Raw genomic sequence first — 24,157 nt, 5'->3', positions numbered from 1 at the left:
TGAACTGAGAAGAATAAGATGGGAATAACCAGAGATAATGAAAACCTATTTAAATGGGGGAAGAGGAGAAGAAAGGGTGGTGATAGATACATCATAACTAGTGAATGGGTAAGGATGGTAAGTGGGGGTGAATGGTCTTGACCAACTGCCCAGTTTCTGGCCTGAGTAGATTTGCTGAAGGGAGGCGTGGGATATGGGAATCAACTCAGATTACTGTATGTTTGTGAACATCTGTCTCCAACTTCTTTCCAAAGGGAAAATCAACATGATCTTAGATTAACAACAAAAAACCCCATGGAATTCTCATGAACTTGGCATAATTTTAATATTTGGCTTTGAATAATCTACGTATAAGCACATGAGTCATTTCTCCTCAATACAGTAGATGTTACTGATTAGCACTGAAAGCAAATGAAAACTATAATTACTCTATGTATTGATCTGATCAGAACCTCCACCATCAACACCATTTGGCACATATTCAAAACATTGTTTCAGGCAATTCTGAGAAATGAACAGAAAATGAAGAGGAAAGAAAACCACATCTATTTCATGACATTATATAAACAAGTCTCCCAACTCTAAAGTTTGGAAACCCACTCATTGGTCTGAGCGTCTTTTCCCTTGGTACACCCAGAACCATTTATTCTCTGTTGCAATCATGCACGGGTTATTCACCCTTCAAGATTATAAATTTATTGAGCAAGAACTGTGTATTATTTATTTTTCCAACCCATTTCCACTTTCTTCCACTACGTAGGTCACTTCTTTGCTGGGTGTGATTCAATATACATGAATAAAATTTTCTGTTCATCCACTTAGAAAGCTTTAAAAAAAACTTCATTTTTTTTCTTTTGGTGTCAGCTTTATTAATATAATTCATATACCACATGACTCACCCATTGTAAGTATACAATTCATGTTTTTTAGTATATTCAAAGAGTTGTGCAATCTTCACCACAGTCAATTTTAAAATATTTCCATTACCCCTGGAGGAACCCCCAAACTTCTTATTCTTTAGCTGTGGTTCCCCAGACCCCTCTGTCCCCCAGCCCTAGACAAACAGGAATCTATTTAAAAATAATCACCTCTCAGTGTTGTTATCTCCTTAGATGTGTCTATTCTGGACATGTCATGTAAATGGAATCATAGAATGTGTGCCAGAACTTAGTTCTGAGATAAAACCAAACATACAGCTTTAAACATGTAAACCTTTTGGCGCTTTTGTCACTTCCCTTTGGCATGCCATGTCATTTCTCAAAATTTTTTTCTACCTGTTATTTTTTCAAAAGCAAGTTTTAAAAGAGAGTAAGATTAAATCTTATTTTCAGGAATATTTAAGTATTTAGTTATAAACATTGATCAATATTAACCTTAAAAAATGAAACCCGTCCCATGTTATTACTATTTTAGCTTATGGCCTTATAAACAGACAAACTGATACTTAGGATCTTCAGATTTGGCATCCCCTTTAACTCTTTCACTGTGGCATCAATGTTTGTCAGCTCATTGTGGTGTAGCAAGAGTATGTGCAATGAAGGCAAAGAGTGCAGGCCTGAAAGAGATTTTGTTTTTTACGAGATTTTAAACATTTGTAATGCTAATTAAACATCCTAATGAAACAAAAACAAAGAATACATTTCAGCTGGTAAAAGGAGTCATTATTAATAATAATCTGACTTATCATTAAGAATAATACAACAAAGCATAAGAATTTGAATAATTGAGTGTGATGTGGGCCTGTGGAGCCAACTTCTTTCCACTGTTATTATTTTATGTTGTTTTTTTTTTTTATTTCCTGTAGCAATAATTTTTAAATTTGATTTCAGAAGGCTTATTTTCTTTACTCTTCTTTTGGTTGTGTTTTGTTTTGTTGATGTTACTTAGATTCATGATGCCAGTCAAGGGAATAATTACACATTTAATTCAATACCTTCCCCAAAATTGCTCAGGTAAATATTTTCTTTACACCACAGGAAGCCACATATTAATATCATTTTTGCTGATTCTAAATTTCACATTTTCCCACATTTTTAACATAAATTAAAATGAGTTGCGTCTTTACAGTAGCTGGCTGCATCATAGGTGAATTGGCAAGATTTTCTTTCTTAATGGTACATGGAATCATGATGATTCTTTTGGCTCTATGATATGTGATATTTTAAAAAATGTGTGCTGAACCTCTTTGTATTTCATGATCCTAGTAGATCAGGTACTTTCATCATCAACTGAAATTGTCAACTTGACTTGAAATTGTCAACTTAGAGATAGTTACACATGTAAAATTAAAAATTTAACATGTAAAATGAAAAGAGGAATTTGGCTGACAAAAATTATAGCCCGTAAAAACATGAAAACCATTTATAAAGTTGTTATATTTATTAATGCTCCCAAATATTGTTAAAATTTGTTTCCATAATAACCAGTTTGTGCCCAACTATGCAGGAGAATGGCAAAATTTCTATTTAAAACAAGTTTCTTTTATATTTTGAATAAGGCACATGACAATATTACATTAAAATTGTAATCTAAAGCACATTTCTCAAAATGAAATATACATAAGGACATTTTAAAAAATAGATTTCCTCACATATTTCAACAGAAACGTTAAAAACAGATTTTTGTATGCCATTAGTGATAGGATAGTTATCAGTTATTACTTAATTGAAAATCTATTCAATTAGCTGAAAAAAAATTAAGACATACCTTTTATCTCAAAGATGGCATTGTTGTTTAGATACAGTTCTGTCAGACAAGAGTTTCTAGTTAGAAAGGTTATTCCTTGGAGCTGAAAATGAGAATTAGAGAATAATATACTTTCTACAGTAATTATATAGAGATATAAATAAATGTGTGCATATATGTGTGTGTGTACATAGACATATTTATAAAATTATAATAAGGTTATAAAGTTTGATGTTTGTTATTATTTCTGACCATTTGGTCTGGGCTATGAATTTCCTTCTGGATTGTCTTTGAGGGCATTGTGATGAAAAGGATGTTTTTCGGTAATTGAAGACAAACCTCTCATCCTGTCTCTTGCAAACTTCTTGCATAGTTTTCCATGCCTCGGTAATCTGGCCTAGCCCCTTTGCTCTGACTGTGCTCCTCACACTTCCGCACCCTGCAGTTTCATTGGATCTGGCCCCACATACCCACCAGGTGATGATCGCACATAATTTAGTGACTAGTATATGCCAAGGCCTCTCTCCTCAATGCTGAAGCCATTTCTGCATCTGTGCATGAGTCATGCCTTCTCTTTTGCCTGCATGACTTTTCTCCCTGGTACATTTCTGATAGTTCCTGAGGCTCACCCTTGTCCAACAGGGCAATACCAACCAATACCAATACTACTCGAGGGGTGCCTGGGGGCTCAGTCGGTTCAGTGCCAGACTCTTGATTTCGGCTCAGGTCATGACCTCAGGATCATGAGACTAAGCTTGGGTCTCACACTCAGAGAGAAGTCGGCTTAAGAGTCTCCCTCTTCCTTTGCCCCTCCCCCATTCACGTGCATGTGCTCTCTCTCAAATAAACAAAATCTTTAAACAACAACAACAACAAAACCACAACAACCAAAAACCCTCCATGCTTGAGTGAGCTTCCACAGGAGGTTTCCATTGCTCCAGAGATTTGTTGAAACAGTTCTTTGGTCTCCTTGCATCTCACTACTGTCTTCTCATCCTGTTTTGACTCACTTTTTGTTTCTCTCAACTTGCTCCTGCGTCAGCACTTTGAGTCTATGAATCGTCTCCTCTTCTCCAGTTTGCTATCCTTTTGTAAACAGATCTCCACCATTTGGCAGAGGACTCCGTCACCTGAATACGCACAGGAAGTCAGGTGCAGTGCTAAAAGCCCCACCAGCCACAAGCCCCCTGTGGCTTCACAGCTCCTCTTTTTCAACAAGGCCTGTCTTGACCAGCCTCCACACCCATGAACCTCCCCATTTTCTCGACCACTCCAATACTTCATTTGACTTGTACAATGAATCAACTTGCCTGCTAGTTTTATGTCTTCATTAAGGAAAAGAACCATATTTCTTTTTAAAAAAAATTTTATTTATTCATGAAAGACACACAGAGAGAAGCAGACATAGGCTGAGGGAGAAGCAGACTCCTTGCAGTGAACCTGATGCAGCATTCATTCCAGAACCCCTGGATACCTGAGCCAAAGGCAGATGCTCAACCACTGAGTCACCTAGGTGCCCCCAAAACCATATTTCTTCAGTATCTTATCCCTTCCCTTCCACCCCCCATTTTCCTGGCAGTATGGTAAAGTCCCATCTTTTTCCATTTTTAAAGATTTTATTTATTTGAGAGATTGAGTGCGCAAGAGAGAGTGCGCAAGAGAAAGAGAGAGCAAGCACGAGTAGGAGAGGAGGGGCAGAGGGAGAAGGAAAAGGAGAATCCTTGCTGAGCAGGGAACCTTGATGTGGGGCTCTTGATCCCAGAACTCCAGGATCATGACCAAACCAGAAGTCAGAGACCTGACTGACCAAACCACTCAGACACCCCCTCACATCTTACTTGTAAGATTAGATTGGGAATTTAGTTCTATTAGCTGCAAATAGTCAAAAGCAGTCTTGAAAAATTCCTCGAATGAACTATTATCTATAAAGGAAATGGGATAGTCAACTCTAGACTGAGGGTCAGACGTCACTCTGTTACTCTGCAAAGAGAACTCCATTTTTTAAAAAAATATTGACTCTATAACTCTGATAAATTTTATTTTTTTAGATTTTATTTATTTATTCATGAGAGGCACAGAGAGACAGAGACAGAGACATAAGCAGAGGGAGAAGCAGGTCCTTGCAGGGAGCTTGGTGCGGGATTCCATCCCAGGACCCCAGGATCACGACCTGAGCCAAAGGCAGACACACGCTCAGCCACTGAGCCTCCCAGGTGCCCTAACCTTGATAAAATTTAGCAATTTGCTTGAGTTATAAGGATGGTAGAGCCATAGAGGTGGGGCAGGTATCTTCTAAAAGCAGCAAGTAAGTTAAATAGAAGGCTATCTTTCCACTTAATACAGGATCTATTAGGGAGAATATTCCTATTAAATAGTTATTGACCAAGTGTTTGGTACTTTCTATATAGAATTTTCTATACTAAAATATACACTCATGATTATGAATTAGTTTTAAGTGTTTATTAAAGCTAACCATAATGATTACTGTTATCTGTTAAATAGAACTGTTTTGACCTTCGATGGGCTGATGCAGAGAGATGCCAACTCATATGATTTATTGCAAAATTTAGTTATGAGACATAGCTCAGAAAAGCTATTTTAGATTTGTATCCAAAGTTTCAAAATGGATTTCTCGAATGAATTTTCTTTGTTATGTTTGCAACATTCACAAATTATGAAGCCATAAAAGGCACGTGTGCCACTCATCTCATTTCACAGATTCATCTGCACCAAATTATGCCAGCATCCATGCAAGAGGACCACCAATTATTTCCCCATAGCTTTTATTAAGTCATGCAAGGAATTATGTTCCTCCCAGGTAGGCCATACAATGCAATAAGGGATGGGTCCCAGTTGGCTTCCTATCCCTTTCTCCTTTTCCTACTGACTTCCTGACAGCAACTCATTGTCTTCTGTCCTTCCTCTCACCATTCCCTGATCTAATGATAGCCACACGTGACACAAGTATAAGAAAACAAACCCCAGTGGAAACCATGAGTTCCTTCTTCTCTTTTTTTCCAGTTGTCTGCCCGACCACACATCAACAGAACATTTCTAATTACTCAAGACTTTAAGTTCTCTTGCATTACTTATTAACACAAGAAGAATGCTAATAAACTCAATAGTTTAATCTTGATTATAGAATCATGATTTTCCTAAGAGCATTAACATCCTTTGGACCATGATTACTGGGATTTTAAGACTACACTGTTTGCTGGGGGGAGATGAGTAGGGAAATGGAGTGGAAAGAGATAAAGCCAGTTCATGAGGATCCAGGAAGCTATTACAAGATTTTGCTCAGAGGACTGTTACTGTCCAATTTTATTTTAGAAAGAAAATAGCAGGGAAGAACCTGCTTTAGAAGGGACAGTAAGTATAATGGCAGGAGTTAAATGAGAAGGGTGTTACACTAATTCAGAAGATTATGTGGTGGCCCAGAGTAGAGTAATGACAGTGGGAGAAGAAAAGTAGAGGGAATTGAGAGACAGTTCCAAGGTAGAATTCACAGGACTGAACGGATATTGCAATGTAGCAAGTTGTTGAAATCAAGATCTAGGAATGAGAAATGGAAGACATGCCACTGTTCTGACACTCAAGCCATTGTTAAAGTAAACGTTACATATTATATATATATGTGTGTGTGTATATATATATATATATATATATATATATATATATAGTGTTATAATTATCCATTTATTAGAGAAGTCTACACTATTAATTTGAAGGATCACCATAGGATTTATGTTGAATGTGACATTTTACAAATCATTTACTTTAGTTCAGGGTTTAGCACATAACAAGTGATCAATAAACAATAGCTATTATTATTTTAACCATTATTTTTTATATAGAGAGAGTTGAGAGTACTTACATTTAATGTAAAGCACTTACAGGTACCCACTGAGGTACTACTGGAGAAAAAAATATGCCAGCATGAATTTAAAATAAAGGAGGAGGGACTTCTGGGTGGCGCAGTGGTTAAGCGTGTCTGTCTTTGGCTCAGGGCATGATCCTGGAGTCCTGGGATCGAGTCCCACATTGGGTTCCCTGCATGGGGCCTGCTTCTCTTTCTGCCTGTGTCTCTGCCTCTCTCTCTCTCTCTCACTCTGTGTCTCAAATGAATAAATAAATAAAATCTTTAAAAAATAATAGAATTAAATTAAAGAGGCATTCTTTAGAATAGGGCTTCTCAACTTCCATAACTATTGATATTCCATAACTATTGATATCATATCAATTTCAAAAAAACCAGATTATTCTTTGTTGAGGTTGAGAGCATTGTCTTGTGCATTGTAGTATGTTTAACAGCAAATCTAGTCTCTACCCACTAGATGCCAGTAGCATACACACACTCCACTTGGGACAATCAAACGAGAAAGATTGCCATAAGTCCTCTGTAAGGGAGAGATGGTGTGTGTGTGTGTGCGTGTGTGCAAAGTCACTCCTGGCTGGGAACTGCTGATTTAGAGTCAAGGGAATAGAGGAGAGTCATGTCAATGAACAATTGCTAGTTATCAGTTGGCCCCTGTGCTAGATGGTTTCACAGGCATTATCTAATATGATGCTTTACGGTAGCCCTGTGTTATTTGTTTTATTCCTTAGGAGGGAACTGGGCTCAGCAAAGTTAAACAACATTCTCAAGGTAACAGAGCAAGGATTCAAATCCAAGACTGTCTGATTCTCAAATTAAAAATTGGCATATAGTACATGATAATTAGGTTCATTAAAATAGAGGAACCTCCATATAAAGTAACCAGAAGACATTAATTTAAACATACTTTGAAGTAATGGAAAATTCCATATAATTTGGGCTCTTACATGTTTCTGTTGCCTTTATAATAATGTAAAATATTCTATAAATTATTTTCTCTACTATTTCAGAAATGTTCTTCAAAAATCATGTTTAAAACACACCCCAGGGATCCTTGGGTAGGCGCGGCGGTTTGGCGCCTGCCTTTGGCCCAGGGCGCGATCCTGGAGATCCGGGATCGAATCCCACGTCAGGCTCCCGGTGCATGGAGCCTGCTTCTCCCTCTGCCTATGTCTCTGCCTCTCTCTCTCTCTGTGTGACTATCATAAATAAATAAAAATTTAAAAAATAAATAAATAAAATAAAATAAAATAAAATAAAATAAAATAAAACACACCCCAAAATATTTGGCATGAAATGGAAAAAAAATAGAAAATAGAGTCTTTAACATGTATGTCTAGAAAAGTACTATATATATATATATATATATATATATATGCATATATATATATATATATTCAACCAACTAAAATTCCATGATGTATATTGTAGAGCTATTTGAAAAAAAAAGTTGTAATTCAAAAATTCTTCATAAATATTTAAAATAGAGCATTAAAAAAGTAAAAAAACATTAAAAATTATCATTTAATTTTTCAAATGCTCTAAGTCATTTCTAGAACAAGGTATATTAGGTATAAATGAATAAATAAATATATATGTACCCAAACCTTATTGAAGAAACCAACTAAAACTATATATATAGGCATATGGAATATTTTCCAATACTCAATCTAAAATTTCTATTGCTCAAACTAATATTTTCTATTACTTCAAAATATTTTTGAATTAATATCTTCTCAGTGGTATACATATTATATATATATATACTTATTTAATCTTCACAACAAACTCATGAAGGAGGAGCACTATGACTACCTTATTTTAAGCAATGAAACTAATGTACAGAGCTGCTGAATAACTTGTTCATGATCACACAGCTAGTATGTGGTAGCACTGAAGTTTGATCTAGGCTCCAGAGTCCTTGCTGGGAACCACTACACTTTATTGCCATCCAAAGTAGGAAGCTAAGCTATCAGTCATGCTCATTTCCAGACTCAGCTTGAGTCACTAGCTTGACTTACCCCATTCACTTGATCTAATGTTGATCTCTTAAGTGATCTGGGTTTCTCTCATTTGCTCCAAACTTGGATGACCTACAACCTACCAAGATTGAAAAAAACCAGGGGCAAAGACCCAATGAAAAGTGATTATAAAACAGCATGGCAGCGTCTGGGTGGCTCAGTCTGTTGAGTGTCTGATTTTTAATTTCCACTCAGGTCATGATTTCAGGGTCATACGACTGAGCCTAGTGTTGGGATCCAAGGTCAGAGTGGAGTCTGCTTGGGATTCTCTCTCCCTCTCCCTATGCCTTTTCCACCACTTGTGAGTGCTCTCTCTTGATAAATAAATAAATAAATAAATAAATAAATAAATAAATAAATAAATAAATAAAATCTTAAAAAACATGAAATTCTATGATTATGAGTTATTTAAAAGGATTTCTTTTGAATATTGAAATCACAGTATCTCTTAAATGTACATAAAAGTCTAAGTATTAGTTGGGTAGAGTTTTAATAATATATACTGACTTATGTAGGAGAAGAAAAGAAAAAACTCTATAGTTCCAGGATTCCTTTGTCTTCTTTAAAAAACTTCATTTTTGTGGTGTTATTGCCCAATAAATGAAAACATTACATTCATTTGTATCTTAGCTTAAACTATGTACAATACTTGAAAATATAATCTACACTTTAAAAATATTCGGGAGTCACTGTATTTATCCAATACAAAGACTTCTATTCTCATGTTTCCTCTCCTTATTCTATGTTATTGAAATTTTTGTATATGCCTTTGTCCAAAAATAGGTTACATTTCTTGGTTAAATCATTTTAAATGATAATGAGATATATAGTGTAGATATCTATGAATTTCACAATCATGCAGTGAAGCCTTATTTAGGTTATTTATGTTGGTTTACTTTTTTTGAAGAGGTTTTAAATATTTGGCAAAATATAATTCTTTCAACAAAGTTGACATAAAGGATAGAATTAATGTTACCCTAAGGCAACAGAAACATGTAAGAGCCCAAATTATATGGAATGCATGTGAGTACATTTTATTCTCTAACAGCTCTTGTACTCTACTATGGGATTTGTGCTGCTCTAAATCGTTTTTTAGAACAAAGTATATTGTGTATAAATGAATAAATAAATATGTATATACCTAAACTTATTGAAGGAACCAACTAAAATTCCATGATATATGTTATAAAGCTACTTGAAAAAAAGTAGTAATTCAAATAATTCTTTACAAATATTTAAAATAGCATATTAAAGATAATTATTTCAATTTTTAAATTGTGACTTGCTAATTTTTTATATCAATGTTCCTTCTTAAAATATACAAATGTGTGCTATTTACCAAATTCTCAATATGTGCTGAATACTTAGGAGATAGGGAAACAATAACATATCTTAAAGGCATAGAAGAACAAATCCAAGATAATTCTTGAAGTGATTTTGCTTATTTTAATCAGAACATTCTCTGGCCAATTGGTATGGAATATGTTATTATAAATAAGTTTTTCAATTATTTTTTAAATGATGAAGCTTATAAACGATGACTTTGTCAGAAAGAGGTGTTTTTATTTAAGATTACTTTGTAAAATTGGACACCTATTTGGTCTTTGCTACATGGCAGAAACTCAGATTGCATTTTGGATAGTTGCTTGGCTGTCCAGAACATTCTACAGGTTTCTCATCAAGTGCTTCTTCCAATCTGAGCCAAATGAAACATACCAAAATATTGCTAGTTCTTCCAGAAATGAAAGGCTACCAGCATGTGACACTAATACTATGAGTTCATTTTGATATCTGTAAAGGGAAATTTTTGAGGTGATGTGTCAAAACACAAATAGATCAAAGGTGTAGACCATTTTAAATTATAGTATTAAAGGCAAGTCCTTCAACTTCCCATGGAAGGTAGGAAAGGATTGACCATGCACCTAAAACTCCCTTGGTCGGGCTTGCTGGAAGATGAGACAAGGAAGGGAGTCTTTTTTTTTTTTTTTTTTTTTTTATTTATTCATGAAAGACACACACACAGAGAGGGAGAGACACAGGCAGAGGGAGGAAGCAGGCTCCATGCAGGGAGCCTGGGATCACGACCTGAGCTAAAGGCAGATGCTCAACCACAGAGTCACTTCAGGCATCCCAAGGAAGGGAGTCTTTAGGAGGCCTCAGTCAATATGCATTTAAGAGCAGCTGCCTCAGGCTAATTGCATGAGGGGAGCTGAGCAAAAGGTCAACCAGAAATGGAGGTGATGCAGAACTAGTGACCGACTATGCAGAGTGCATCATGAAGGAACCAGAATTGCCTGAGCAAACCTAGGAAATCTGGGATATTGGAAGCACCTCTACCTATTTAATCTTATTACCATATTTGGGTTATGTGCCCATTCACTGACTAGCACTCACAAGGGTGATGGGATTATCCTGAATGACTTAGACAGTTCAGGATCCACTCCCTGAAACTAGGGACAGGGTCACCTAACTCAGTAAAAAGGAGACATATATACCAAAACCTTAATCCAGATTCTGCTGGATAGGTAAAAGAAGAAAATGGATATTGAACGGACAACAATAATATCTAGTACATACACCTCAACAAAATTACTGATTGAATAAACAAATAAACAACAAGGATGGGTTCATTTGACTACATTGTGCCTTCGTTTTTCCCAAATAGAGGGTAGTTTAAGATATTCATTAACATAGGAACAATGCTGATCACAAATTCAGACTACTGTTAACAAAATGGTGTAATTCTAAATATTTACATTCTTATGTCAACATTGATGTTTTTCACCACATCACTCCACACCATTTCTATGATGATAAATGACCTCTTAGTGGTGACTGTGGTGCTATCTAGATTTTCACAAAAAAAAAGTAATAATCAAAATTTTACATATGAATTTTAGTGAAGTACTATCATAGCTAATGTGCTTATCAGAGTCGGGATCTTGAATAAGACTTCAATTTTTCATGGAGCATGAGTATTCAGGCAACTTAGCAACTGGTTAATTACTGACCAATAGGAAACCTCATATGAGCTTATTCACTTATCCAGTTAATGCTTAAAACTTATTTTGTAGGGGTACCTGGGTGGCTCAGGTGGTTAGGCATTTGCCTTCAGCTTGGGTCATGATCCCAGGGTCCCGTGATTGGGCCCCTGCTTGGTGGGGAGTCTGCTTCTCCCTCTTCCTTTGCCCTTCCTCCTGCTCATTCTCTCTCTCACGCTCTCATAAATAAATAAATAAATAAAATCTTTTAAACAAACTTATTTTGGATAAGATCGCCTTTCCACATTTTATGCCCTAAATAAGTCTATTATTATAAAGAACAACAACAACAAAAGAACAAAATTAAGTGGTGATGATTTTGGAAATAATATAGTTAGCTTGTCAAACAAGTGGCCAAGCACAAAAAGAGAATTCAGCCTCCTGATGCATTCCTTCCCCACTCACTGCCCTTCAGAAACAAAAGAAAGTGAAATAGTTGACGGCATATACAACCCCTTCCTATGTACACAGTGTATCTGTAAGTCAACTGTGTGAAAATTCAATGACTGGAGATGGGAGAGCATTCACATTACCAAAAGCCAAAACGTATTTTTAAAAATGCCTAATTATATCTCTCCCTTTAGACCTACTGCTGACATTTGTACATGTTCTTCAGAACTGAACACCGCAAGAGGCACACATGAAAAAGAAAGATTAGTCATTTGTGCCACGCTTTTGAGGATTTCCATCTTTTTCTGATCGGAGGTCGCACACTGTGACCCAGGATAATTTTTGGCAGAGTGTTTAAAAGAGTTTTAAGCTTGTGTGCCTCAAAGTGGTGCATGCACTTTCCATTTCAGTTGCTAGTCGCCTGGATCTTAAAGGTAATCGTGTTTGTTCTCCTAAAATGACTTCAAGCTTATGAGACTTATGCTTACTTACACTTAATATGGGAAGCACTTTCATTTTCCATTTCCCACTTAGTCGATTAAAACAAAAGAAGACCGAAAATGCCATGTGATATTGAAATGCTTTTATAAACATGGCTGCTTAGGGATGCAGCATTGTGCGTCGGGATGACTGTTTTGACAAGTGGACTACTGTTGAAACGGAAATTATTTCTTTTCAATCAGCTGGTATTTGAAAGTCTAAATTCAAAATGTTCAGATTGGATCGTCAATTCCTAACGAACAAAATACAATCAGTTGGGAAGTCGAATTCTTGAAAGTTGAGAATAACCAACTGACTTGCTAACTCTAATGATTGTTTGGTTTTGCATTTTAGCTCAGCCCTGCTCTTGGACATGGAGGGCACTTGGAGCCCAGTCAGACACCCACTGTAGGAGGGCAGTGGGAGGGCATTGCCTCCTGAACCCTGGTCTCTAAAAGAAGCTTTAAGGGCCATACTCAGTGACCTTGACGAGAGCTCCCTGCACTTGGGGACATGTTGGCTTAGTGTCTGGTACTTCCTGAGAAAACTAGATCTGCTTGGGTAGCAGCTGGGAGATACCGCCCCCCTGCCCTTGGCTTCTGACAGCTGGACAGAGGTATGGGAGTGCTGGCAACTGCATGCCAAGCCACTGAAGGCATACTGATCTGGGGTACTTTACCAGGAATCCCACCCAAGACAGTAGTCTGCTCCAGCCCGAGGGCTGTCAGTGGTAGGTACCACTGGGATCAAAGGGGAGGGGAAGACAGGAGTGGCCAGCGAAGAGGAATTAGAGTCAGAGGAAGCTCCTCTTGAATAATCCATGAAGAGAAAAGAAGTTGACTTTGAACATCTGTTAGTGCCAGAAGGTACAGATGAGATGAGAAGAACTTTGGTTCTCTCTTGCCCTTCCTCTACACCTCCCCACTCCGTAACAACCCTGGATAGGGCTGGAGAAGGGAAAGGAAAGGAGAACAGCCAGCTACACCTTCCTAGCTCATACAAAAGGCAAGTGGCCAACTGCAGTCAGCCCTAGCTGGATAAGCAAGAGAATGTAGGGAGATGTCTCATTTACAAATAAAGATTGAAAGTGGGTTACTATACTCTCCTGGACATTCTCCTTTTTTTTTTTAAAGATTTATTTTAGAGAATGAGCAGGCATGCTAGCATGCAAGTGGAGGAGGGGCAGACAGAGAGAGAAGTTTCAAGCTGACTTCCCCCGCGAAGCCCTACTTGGGGCTCGATCTCACCACCCCTGAGATCCTCATGGAGGCAAAACCAAGACTCTGACGCTTAACCGACTGAGCCACTCAGGTGCCCTGACATTCTCATTTCTGAACTTGAACCATGACTAGGACTCCAATGGACTGTTAAGATTTTGAATTATGTAAGAGAGACAAGAAAAGTCACTAACACTGCTGAAGTTTTCTTCCAGGAATCCAGGAAGAAATAGCCTATGCTGGCCAGTTGTGACAGGACATGAGAGACAAAGTAGAGATTAAAATAGTGACTTAATAACAGAGCTATTTAAAGATAAAATATGCCACTACCTTGTTGTGCTGTAGCCATAGGTATTTTAATTTTTTAAACCTAGATAGATCGATGACCTCTGTCAGATCCCTGGAGAGAAAATAAAAAGTGAACATTAGCAACAATTAATTTATTCAAGGGTAAGTGGGGTTATATAGTAGGACTCTGGAATAACTGGAAGGGCCTCTCTCTTCAGTCTTTCAAAATTGTTGGCACACCTACCTACTAATTTCCAAAATACCATCATTAAAACTTCGTTCATTTGGATTAAGATTTTTGTCAGTTAAAGGAAATATTGAAGGAAAACACTTTATCACATTAATAGAATTTATACCCTGCTATGATTACATTTATTGGGACATCAATTTGAAAAAAAAAATAAGATTTTACTGAGGACAGAGCAGAGGGGAAACAGTAAGTGTGGAAGACATTGGATTTGTGCCTAATTGTGGGAAACACTATTGGCTCCCACTTGGAGCAAGGTTCTTACTTTGGGTGTGTCCAGATCTTGGCCATATTGTATTTAAGATGTGGAAATGGCTGTATACCAAGAGACAGAGATGAGGTGAAGTGTTTTACTCTTCCTTTGATGTTTATTTAATATGGGGTCAAAATATTACCATCGTTCTTGAACTGTGTGGGGAGTCCAGAAGCTTGTTGCTGATGCCGCTCTCTCAGCAAAAGGACAGGCGTGGGGTGGGGAGGGGGAGTGACCAGCAAAGTGGGCAAAGCCCTGAGGACAGTTGGTCCTTGATGGCTGTGGGCTGGGATATTCAGATCTCTTTTATTTCTCAGGGCAGAAAATGTGTGCCCAGGTCAGATATGCATACGTATATGTCTCTGCATCAAACAGTACACACACTTTTCTAAGCCCTTAAACCATGCTGAAGGTATACTAATGTTACATATATTAACTCATTTGTGGCAACATCCTTTCACAAGTTTTTGGGTTTTTTTTAAACTTTGGGACACTGAAGAACTAATCTTTATTTGAAATAGTTTAATGAAAATTTTATGACATTTTTATGAAAACAATTTTTTTAAAAATCAGCACACAATATTTCTAAACAAAAGGAACCTTTCTCACCAACTTTTTTAGATTGAAAGATCTCAGAATTAAGAAAAGTTGAAGGAATATTACGATAAAAGGTTGCATAGCCCTTATAATTTTTAATATTTTGCCACATTTATGCTCATTCTCTCTTATCTACATAAAATATATACTTATAATTTTCTTGCTGAATCATTTGAAAATAAATTGCACACCTATCATTGTTAGAGCTCTCACTCCTAAATACTTCAGCATGCATATCCCTCACACAGGGACATCCTCCTGAATAGCCACAATAACATTATCACACCTAAACATTAAATTGAATTCATTTATCTAACATTCTTTTCAGATTCAAGTTGTCCCTGTTGCCCCTATATTTCTTTTATAGTTTGCTTTTTTTAAAATCCAGAATCCCATCAAAATTCATGCATTGCATTTTCAGTTGGTATAATCCCTTAGTATTCTTAAATTTAGAATATTTTCCTTTTATATTACCTTATCATTGAATTTTGAAGAGTCCAGGACAATTTTCAGATTGAATGTCTCACATTTCTGATTTGTCTGATTGCTTCCTCATGATTGACTTCAAGGTAGACCATTTTTCAACAACAAAGGTGGTGATCACTACACCACAGAAGGAGGCAAGTGATGCCACTTTGTCCCACTCTTAGTGAAGAAACTTCAGTCACTTGGTTCAGGCCATGTCTGCCAAGTCTCACCATTGTAAAAGCACAAATGCTGTCACTGAGAAGTAAGATGTGGGGCAAAACTCTGATAACTACATGTATGTCTCATCACCCCAAAACTTACTCAATAGCTTTAGCTTCAGCTGACGATGCTTACTGAATCAAAAGATTTGGGATTATAAAAATGCTGACTTTTCTCATGCTCTCATTCTTTTTACACTTATTAGCTGATATTCTGTTAAATAGGTGGTGGGTATTAAGGAGGGTACTTGTAATGAGCACTGGATGTTTTATATAAGTGATGAGTCTCTAAATTCTGCACCTGAAACTAGTATTACACTGTAGATTAAGTAACTGCAATTTAAATAAAAACTTGGCAAGACCATCCACCCCTTCCCTTTATTTCCTTCAATCATTCTCTTTTCCACCTTACTTGTATTTGAAGTTTTTTTTAAATCCTTTTCCATTTTTAAAAAATTCTCAAATTATCCCAAAGCAAAGGACTTCAAGCAGACTACATGTCCTTTGGACATGCACTATTAGTCTTTGAGCTCTCCTCTGGCACAACAAAATATTCCAGACTCTTCAAAAGCAATGTCTAATAGAAGTTATACACATGATGCACTCCCCCCTCTATCACTGTAGATATGTATCCTATTTCTGGGAAGAAGCATTTGTATCCTAGTATGGCAAAATTATTGCATTGGGAGAAAAAAAAACACATTAGCTTCATCTGTTCCCGTGAAAAATAAAACAATCATTATGTGGTAGCAGAGAAACTCAAGCCCCGCTTAGAGGATTTCCCCAAGGATTTTCCAGAAAAGTTATTTTAATACATTAATACTTTGAAATATCACCTGTGTCAAATTAATGTCCTTAATTTCCTTGCACTAGTGATATTGAGGCTGAATTTGCAGCTATTACATAATGTAATAAAGTGATTCCCTTTTAAAGCGATTTTAACTCAAGTCAGAAGAGTTAGTTCTACACATAAACCTGTTTGAAATCAATATGGGCTGTTGCATTACAAGGTGACACCAATGGAAGGCAAAGAGGAGAAATCCTACTGACAGCAATGACTTGTGCTGACAGTAGGATGTCAGCACTGTTGTATGTGTTCTCCATGATTACTCAAGGAGACATTGATAAGATTCCTTTCCTCCCACCACTTCCCACTGCCACCCCACCCCCCAAACCCCCACCACCAAGGGCAGCAGAGACAAATAATAGGCAAATAACCTAGTTTACTCAGTTTATTGGTCTCTGGACCGAGAAAACTTTCAAAATTTTTTTTGTATCCAGATGGATTAAATGTTAACTTAGTTTTCTTAGGATATAAAATGTATTGTCCTTCAGTAGAGAAGACCACTAATTGCCCACTGTCAGAGGATCAATATTTCTAACTTTTTTTCTAGTGTGGTAAAGCTTTTCTTATTGTTTTCTACTTAGCCTTGCAGTGTACTGTTGTTAAAATCATGAAAGGCTTAGAGTAGCAATCTTTTGACCACATAAAATGTATATTGTTATTGTAAAACTAACTGATCTATAGGAAGAGTCACAGCATGACTTTAAGTGTGTCGGAATTATCTACCATATTTGTTCCTTTCTAAAATATATATTTTAAAAAATCTTACATTGGCCACCTGTTTTTCCCCTTACTACCAAGATATTCAGGACCATTACCAAGATAAATATTTTTCTCTGCACGTATAATCTAAAAAAATTTTACATAAAAAAGAAATCTGTTTATTAATAAAGGATTTCCTCAAATCACCAGAGATAAAGTGATTAACTTCAATGATAATGTGGGACATTTTCTCTAAAAAATAGCTGAGTTCCAAAAACAACCACCAAAAAGAGTAGCTGAGTTCCAAAGATTACATATGAGTAGAAGTATGTCAAGCTATAAAATCATTACATAGAATTCACAGAAATAAAAGCATGAAGCAGGGAAAAGAAGAGTAGGAATAGGATCATTGTTATTAAATGCAAAGTGTAGTTGCACAGATGTCACTTGTTGGCAAGTAAAAACTGTGGTGTCAGACTCCCATCCAACCCATAACATCCTCTTCCTCTTACACATGAATTCTATCTCAGGCACTGTGACTGTTTTGTAGATGCACCTACTTTGCTGACTGCCACCCTGGGAAATTGGAGGGGAATGAAAGGGGGTTGATGAGGAAGAAGGTTTCCTACTTACCAGTAAAATTAGTATAGGGTAGGGGTTGTTGGCTAGGTGTATGGCATAATAGCGTTATTATTATAGTATAGGGATATAATGAGCCATTATTCTCTAATAATAGTAATAATATTAACTGTATCAATGCTTTTTGAGTGCTTCCTTTGTACCAGGTCTGCCTCTACCTTCTACTAACTCACTTCATCTTCCCCTCACAACTCTGTGAAGAAGATAGCATTGTTCTACTTGGAGGCAGGAAGTTTGTCAGATAAAATACAAGCCCCATTTACATGTGAATTTTAGAGAAACCCAAGGAAGTGTGAGACAAATTTAATATTAAGGAAAAGTTATATTCGTTTCTTTGAAATTCACATGTAACCGGACTTTCTGTATTTTTAATTGCTAACTCTGATAGCCCTAACAGGGAGGTTGATGGCATGCCCAAGATCACCCAGCTGGAAGAGACAGGGCTAGGCTTCAGACTCAGCCTGGCTCTGTAATCTTTGTTTTTACCCACTTCAGTCTTGCCTCTCTAACAGAGACTGTGGATGCCAACAAATGGTAAAGTAATTAGAGGGTGGTATTTGCCTATCTAGTCTTTGGGAAAAACAATGAAAAAGAACATTTGAATCTGTGAAACATTATAATATGATGCTCTTCTATTTCTTATATCAAGAAGACTTACTTTTGAGAAAGGAACAGCTCATAGACATCAGCATCCCTCTTGCGGCCACATATCTTTAGCTGATCTTCAACTGCCTGATAACATATAATTAATCTGTCAAGCCACATTCCACTGAGCAAAAATACAGAGACATTTGCAGTCAATAACAATAATGTCTACAAGAAGATCAAAAGAAAGGTGAATACGGAGGCAACCACTCTAAACTGATAAATTCCAACACTACAATTATATATTATTTAATCATTTTTGTGGTTGAATTTCATTATCCTTAATCCTGGGCACAGATGTATAAATAATTTTTAATCAAAGAGAAAAAAATGCGTATGTATATATGCACCAAAACCAAGTTTTTGATTCTCTATGGATCAGAGTGACTTGGTCTTTAAATATTCTTTTTTTTTTTTTTTTGGTCTTTAAATATCCTTAAGTGTACTTTTGAACATGAAGAATTCATATTTATGGAAGATATTTACTATCCTGATTGCAGGTAGAGTAGGATACAATGCACATTATTGTACAGGTGCTTGACATTGTAAATTTTCAATAAATGTCAGATGAATATATGAGTGAATAAATGTCATTTCCCTTTCTTTGCAAAGGTACAGTATCTTCATTTTTCACTGGTTACTAACATACTTGCACCGTGGGAATTTTTGCTGAAGAATAAGTAATTTTTATTCCCATAGGCTTTGTTTTGAAAATACAAATCCAACAACAGCAATTTAAGAGCTTTGCTTTTTCTTAAGAGCCTTTGCTAAATTACAAAATAACATTTACAAGCCACATGACCTAAGATAATATGGAAAAATTAAAGCCCATCTATAATTTGTCATGAAGGAGTAAAGCTAACAAGACACAACAAAAGTGGAAAGTATAATTGTTGCACTACTGGAATCTGACAAACATTGTAATTATCAGAGTCAAAACAATGACCAAATTTCAGTTGGGATTTGCTGTGGGTGGTGAGGTTGTGATGTCAGTAATTGATTTATGAAATTTGACAATAGTTTTGTTATTTAGTAGAAGACTTTAAGAAAAGTAAGATTGAAATTAGGGATTGAGTGTCACTGCTAATTTATATCTCAAACTTCTTTGGTATCTTGTCACACAAGCTGAGTCTTGGGGCTTAGAGAATTCATTGGCTCAGGTGGAAGCATTTCCATCAGCATATTTAATGACTCCATAAAGAACAATCTGAATTTAGGGGTTGAAAAAAACCCATTGGATCAGGCTTAGGCTTCTGGGTCTAGATATTTTAACTTAAACATCTAAACTATTAGCTTCTACCATATACAGTCAATCGCAACTGTGTCAAAGTTTTGAGATGTTAAAGACCACTCAAAGTGAACTAAAACTTTGCAGCTCGGGGATCCCTGGGTGGCTCAGTGGTTTGGCGCTGGCCTTCAGCCCAGGGCCTGATCCTGGAGTCCCGGGATCGAGTCCCGCGTTGGGCTCCCTGCATGGAGCCTGCTTCTCTTTCTGCCTGTGTCTCTGCCTCTCTCCCTCTCTCTCCCTCCCTCCCTCTTTCTCTCTCTCTCATGAATAAATAAATCTTTTAAAAAAAACTTTGCAGATCTTTATTAAATTATAAATGTGCTTTTGCCTTGATCCCACCATTCTACATCTAGTGCTGACAAATACAGCAGTATGTGTGTGTCTGCACACACACGATTTGATTTTCATTGTTTATCTTAGCATATATTACCTACATTTGTGAGATATGCCCCATTAATGGGGATATAGGTTAAATTGATATGTAACTTCACAATAGGATACTGTGTAGAACTTAAAATTATAGAGATAGATATCTAGATATCCAAAGTAAAAATGCCATTGGCATTGTCTAACACTATTTTTGTTACCAATGACCTTTATTATTTATTTATTTTAGAGAAAAGAGGGAAAGAGAGAAAGCACAAGTGGGAGGGGTCAAGGAAGTGGGAGAGAGAAACTAAGGCAGACTCTGTGCTGATCATGGAGCCTGATGTGGGGCCCAATGTGGGGCTCAGTCTCACCACCCTGAGATCACGACCTGAGCTGGTGGCTTAACCAATTGTGCCCGCCAGGTGCCCCACCAATGACATTTATATGCATTGAAATGCATACACTTCAAACTGTTAACAAAATTATTACTTGAGATCACGTGGGACTTTCATTTTCTGAGCATTTAAATATTATTTGCCAAAAATAAGACAAGAATAAAAACAATATTTGGACATTTAAAAATAAGCATGTATTAATTTAGCAATGGGAAATTAATACAAATTTTGAAAACGTTAGCCATGGAATAAATACTTAAGGATTGAAGTCAAATTTCAAAAATTAAGAGATGAAAAAGGAAATTGAAGCTATCAGCATACTACGTAGATCACTGGTGTAATTAATTATTTATTTATGGAGCTTTTTATCATGGAATGCTTCTTCCCCACCAAAAATTTCATATGAATCTAGTAACAAGTATTAGTGTCAAAGTGCCAAAGAACACGAAAATGTGCCAAGAAGTTTTGAGTTTTAGTGAAGCCATGGTGGACCAATTCCAGTTCCCAATCAACACACAACTTCACGAGCAGCCTATTCCTTTCATCTAACGGAGCACAACAAGCATTCCTTCCCTCAGCTATTTTATTTATTGTGGTAAAATATATATAATACAGAATTTACTATTTCAACTATACAGTTCTGTGAAATTAAGTACATTTACACTGTTGTGCAACCATGGCCACCATCCTTTTCCAGAAGTTTTCATCTTCCCCAAATGAAACTGTGTACGCATCACACACTAACTTCCCATTTCCCCTCCCCCCACCAGCCCCTGGCAAACACCCTTTTATTTTCTGAATCTATGAATTTGACTACTCCGGGTACCTCATCTAAGTGGAACCAGACAGTATTTGTCCTTTTGTGATTGGCTTATTTCACAAAGCATAACATCTTCAGATTCATCATGTTGTGGTGTCAGAATTTCCTTCTTTCTTAAGGCTGAATCATATTCGATTGTAGGTAGTATATACTCCATTTTCTTTTTCCATTTTTCTGTCTAGGGGCACTTGGGCCACATCCAGCTTTTGACAGAGCAAGGCCTCAGGAAAGTGAGTCTAGGAGCAGCAAATGTATGATGGGTCGGGGGGCAAAGGAACTGCAGACAGGAAGCAAGACTGCCTCTGGAGGATCAAGGCAAGGTGCCGGGATAGTGGGCAAGTTTGAGGGAGCATGAGCAGACGTGACATAGGGCATGCAGAGAGAATTGATGGAAACTGGCAAACAATAAGGCAGAGTAAGGGTGAGCAAAATCCCAAATGGTGATGGTAATGTGATGATGGGATGAGGAGAAGAAGACCTGGAAGGGAAAATAAATTCAGCTGGAAACACTGAAACTGTGGCACCAGTGGGACACCCGTGTCAAGGTGCACACCAGAAAGCTGCAGGTAGAAGAGTGGACCTTGCCTGGGTGTGTGCAGCCTGGCAAGTCAGGTCAGTGCATAGGAGAGAATGGTACCCACTTAGACTGTTGGGAAGTACCCACATTTAGAGAAAGGAGGAGGAAATCAAGCTGGGAAGACAGAAGGAAGGTTTGGAGCGATGGTTACAAAGTGAGGAGAAACAAGAGCACAGAGGGAGGCCAGAAAGCAGATTTCAAGAAGGTGGGATTTCAACCTGCAGCATTGTGGAGGGTAGTGAAGGATATTACTCTAAAGAGGTGTTGAATTTGGACAACAATTTCAGTCGTCTCTTGGAGGGGGGGAGTGCAGTCAGATTTCAAATTAACTCATTGACCAAACAGGGCAATAAAAACAATCCAACATGGAATTGGGGTGTGGGCAGTTCTGGCACAGGACAGGAGCAGCTTCCTGGTCCACCACCCCATGCCTTAGCATCTACATAAAATAGGGGGGAAAAAAAAAGTTTGAAAATTGTTGGATTGTTAAATCCTGGAAGAATGAAGTCTCTATTAGAGTTTATAGAAGAAAACATTCTCTTTGGTGATTTACCTTCTGTAACGATAAGTTTCCAGAGCTACACACAACACACAGGCACCACAGCTTGGTTAGGACTTAGTGTGAGTAGCTTTCAAATCTTTATAGAACCCCCAGCCTTGATTTACGTGGCAGCCCCAAGCCTCTTCAGATGGGTCCTAGAACTCTTCAACACTTGGGTAGCTCCCATGTCCAACAATTCTGACCCACCCCCCACCCCCAAGCATTCTTGAAGTTTTATCTTAACTGGCCTCAACTCTGAAACTTTCCTTGTCAGGGTGTCCCTTTGCACATTGGGGAATGGCATTTCTGGGTTACACGTATCTTTTGGAGAGTCAAGACTCCAAATTTATGGCTTTAGTACCTAATCTCTGACCTGCTGTTGTTATACATGTGGCGGAGGGTCAGCCGGGAAAGGTTCCTCCCGCAAGTCCGCTAGTGGGGCTCAGAGGCATCCCCACGCCCGACCCCGGAGGTTACGGGCCTCCAGCCCCGGCGAGCGCCCGGGGCTCCCCACGTTCCACCCCCTCCGGCCCACCCCAGGCTCCGGCATGGACCCGAGGGGCTCGCAGCCTGCAGAAGGGGGGGCCGCTTACCCTACGGCTGACCTCCAGGGCAGCTTCCCGAGTCCTGATTAACCGTCGGGAGGCACCCCCGGGCAGATGGTTCGGGTCCCAAGCCATCAGGGCAGCGGGGAAGGCAGCGGCATCTAGCATCCACCCAAGCCAGCCCACAGCTCATTGTTCTGTTACCAAGAGTTACACCATCGCGGCATCTCAAAGCCAATCCAAACTAGTGAAGATGTGAAGCCAATCCCTGACTTCTGTGACGTTTTCACGTGAGGCCCTGCGTCGCCCACCACGTCGGACCTTGGACAAACTCGTGCTTCTCCAGTGTGCGCTGAAGCTGGCTGTGGATGCCAGAGATCAGGTGATGACCCCAATGGCAATCAGCCAACTAATAATAATTTCATTGATTTGAGTTCTAAATATCAGAAAATTTAGCCTTCTGAGGATTAGATGTACCACTGGCCACATGTGGGGGTGAGGGTGAATGAATGCCCTGCAGAATCCTAGTGGAGCTTGAACCAAAAAAGAAAAAATTCAGGACTGTTAACCCTGCCTTTATTTACATTTTGACATTCTACTCATTATAAATGCTGTTGCATTAATTTTGAATTTCTAAAACAATATATATATTGCAAAGGACATTTGTTTTGATTGCTGAGTTTGAATGCCTTATATTTTTGTACTAAGGCCGGTGTCTTACTTGCCTCATCCTAGACCCAGTTCCAGGATGGAGGTGGAGGTGGCAGCATCCAGGAGCCCAAGATTCCAGGAGCACAGAACAATGGAACTCTTGGCTGATCTTACTGTAAAGAGTAAGTGCATGTTGGTTCAGTACCTGAAAAGTCTTCCCACTGGCAGGAAATGGGTAAGCTGAACCATTATTTGGCAAGTTTTTTCCAATCTTTAAGTTGTTATTGTTAATTGATGGCTCCCCTAGTCTAATCTCTTGCATAGACTATCTTATGATCTTCTTTATGTGAGTTTTGTTCCCC

General features: G+C 37.9%; 2 protein-coding genes across 18 annotated transcripts in view; one reads left to right on the top strand and one right to left on the bottom strand.

Annotated features, from left to right (window-relative positions):
* The window catches only part of LRRC72 (leucine rich repeat containing 72), a 33,884-nt gene extending 10,486 nt beyond the window's left edge, over window positions 1-23,398 (bottom strand). Inside the window, exons 1-5 of one of the 5 annotated variants that reach the window (XM_038556994.1) lie at window positions 23,205-23,398; window positions 18,623-18,696; window positions 14,039-14,108; window positions 2,707-2,788; window positions 1,445-1,555 (exon numbers count right to left, since the gene is read on the bottom strand). In XM_038556994.1, coding sequence (XP_038412922.1) covers window positions 1,445-1,555; window positions 2,707-2,788; window positions 14,039-14,108; window positions 18,623-18,696; window positions 23,205-23,312 — 445 coding nt within the window. In that variant the 5' untranslated portion in view covers window positions 23,313-23,398. Of the gene's footprint in view, window positions 1-1,444; window positions 1,556-2,706; window positions 2,789-14,038; window positions 14,109-18,622; window positions 18,734-23,192 lie in introns of all 5 variants that reach the window. The other 4 variants (XM_038556995.1, XM_038556993.1, XM_038556996.1 and 1 more) reach the window with 4 other exon arrangements.
* SOSTDC1 (sclerostin domain containing 1) overlaps window positions 23,256-24,157 on the top strand; it is a 56,706-nt gene continuing 55,804 nt past the window's right edge. For 3 of the 13 annotated variants that reach the window (XR_005369495.1, XR_005369496.1, XR_005369494.1), the window contains exons 1-2: window positions 23,256-23,526; window positions 23,880-24,030. Coding sequence is in view for 1 of the 13 variants with exons in the window: in XM_038557004.1 (XP_038412932.1) it covers window positions 24,027-24,030 (4 nt within the window). In the remaining 12 variants the exon portion in view is untranslated. Of the gene's footprint in view, window positions 23,527-23,553; window positions 23,640-23,852; window positions 24,031-24,157 lie in introns of those variants that run through there. The other 10 variants (XM_038557001.1, XM_038556999.1, XM_038557007.1 and 7 more) reach the window with 8 other exon arrangements.

This window comes from Canis lupus, chromosome 14, assembly GCF_011100685.1.
Source record: "Canis lupus familiaris isolate Mischka breed German Shepherd chromosome 14, alternate assembly UU_Cfam_GSD_1.0, whole genome shotgun sequence".
Lineage (NCBI taxonomy): Eukaryota > Metazoa > Chordata > Mammalia > Carnivora > Canidae > Canis > Canis lupus.
The sequence above is the reverse complement of the archived record's forward strand: the minus strand, read 5'-3'. Positions and strand labels throughout refer to the sequence as shown.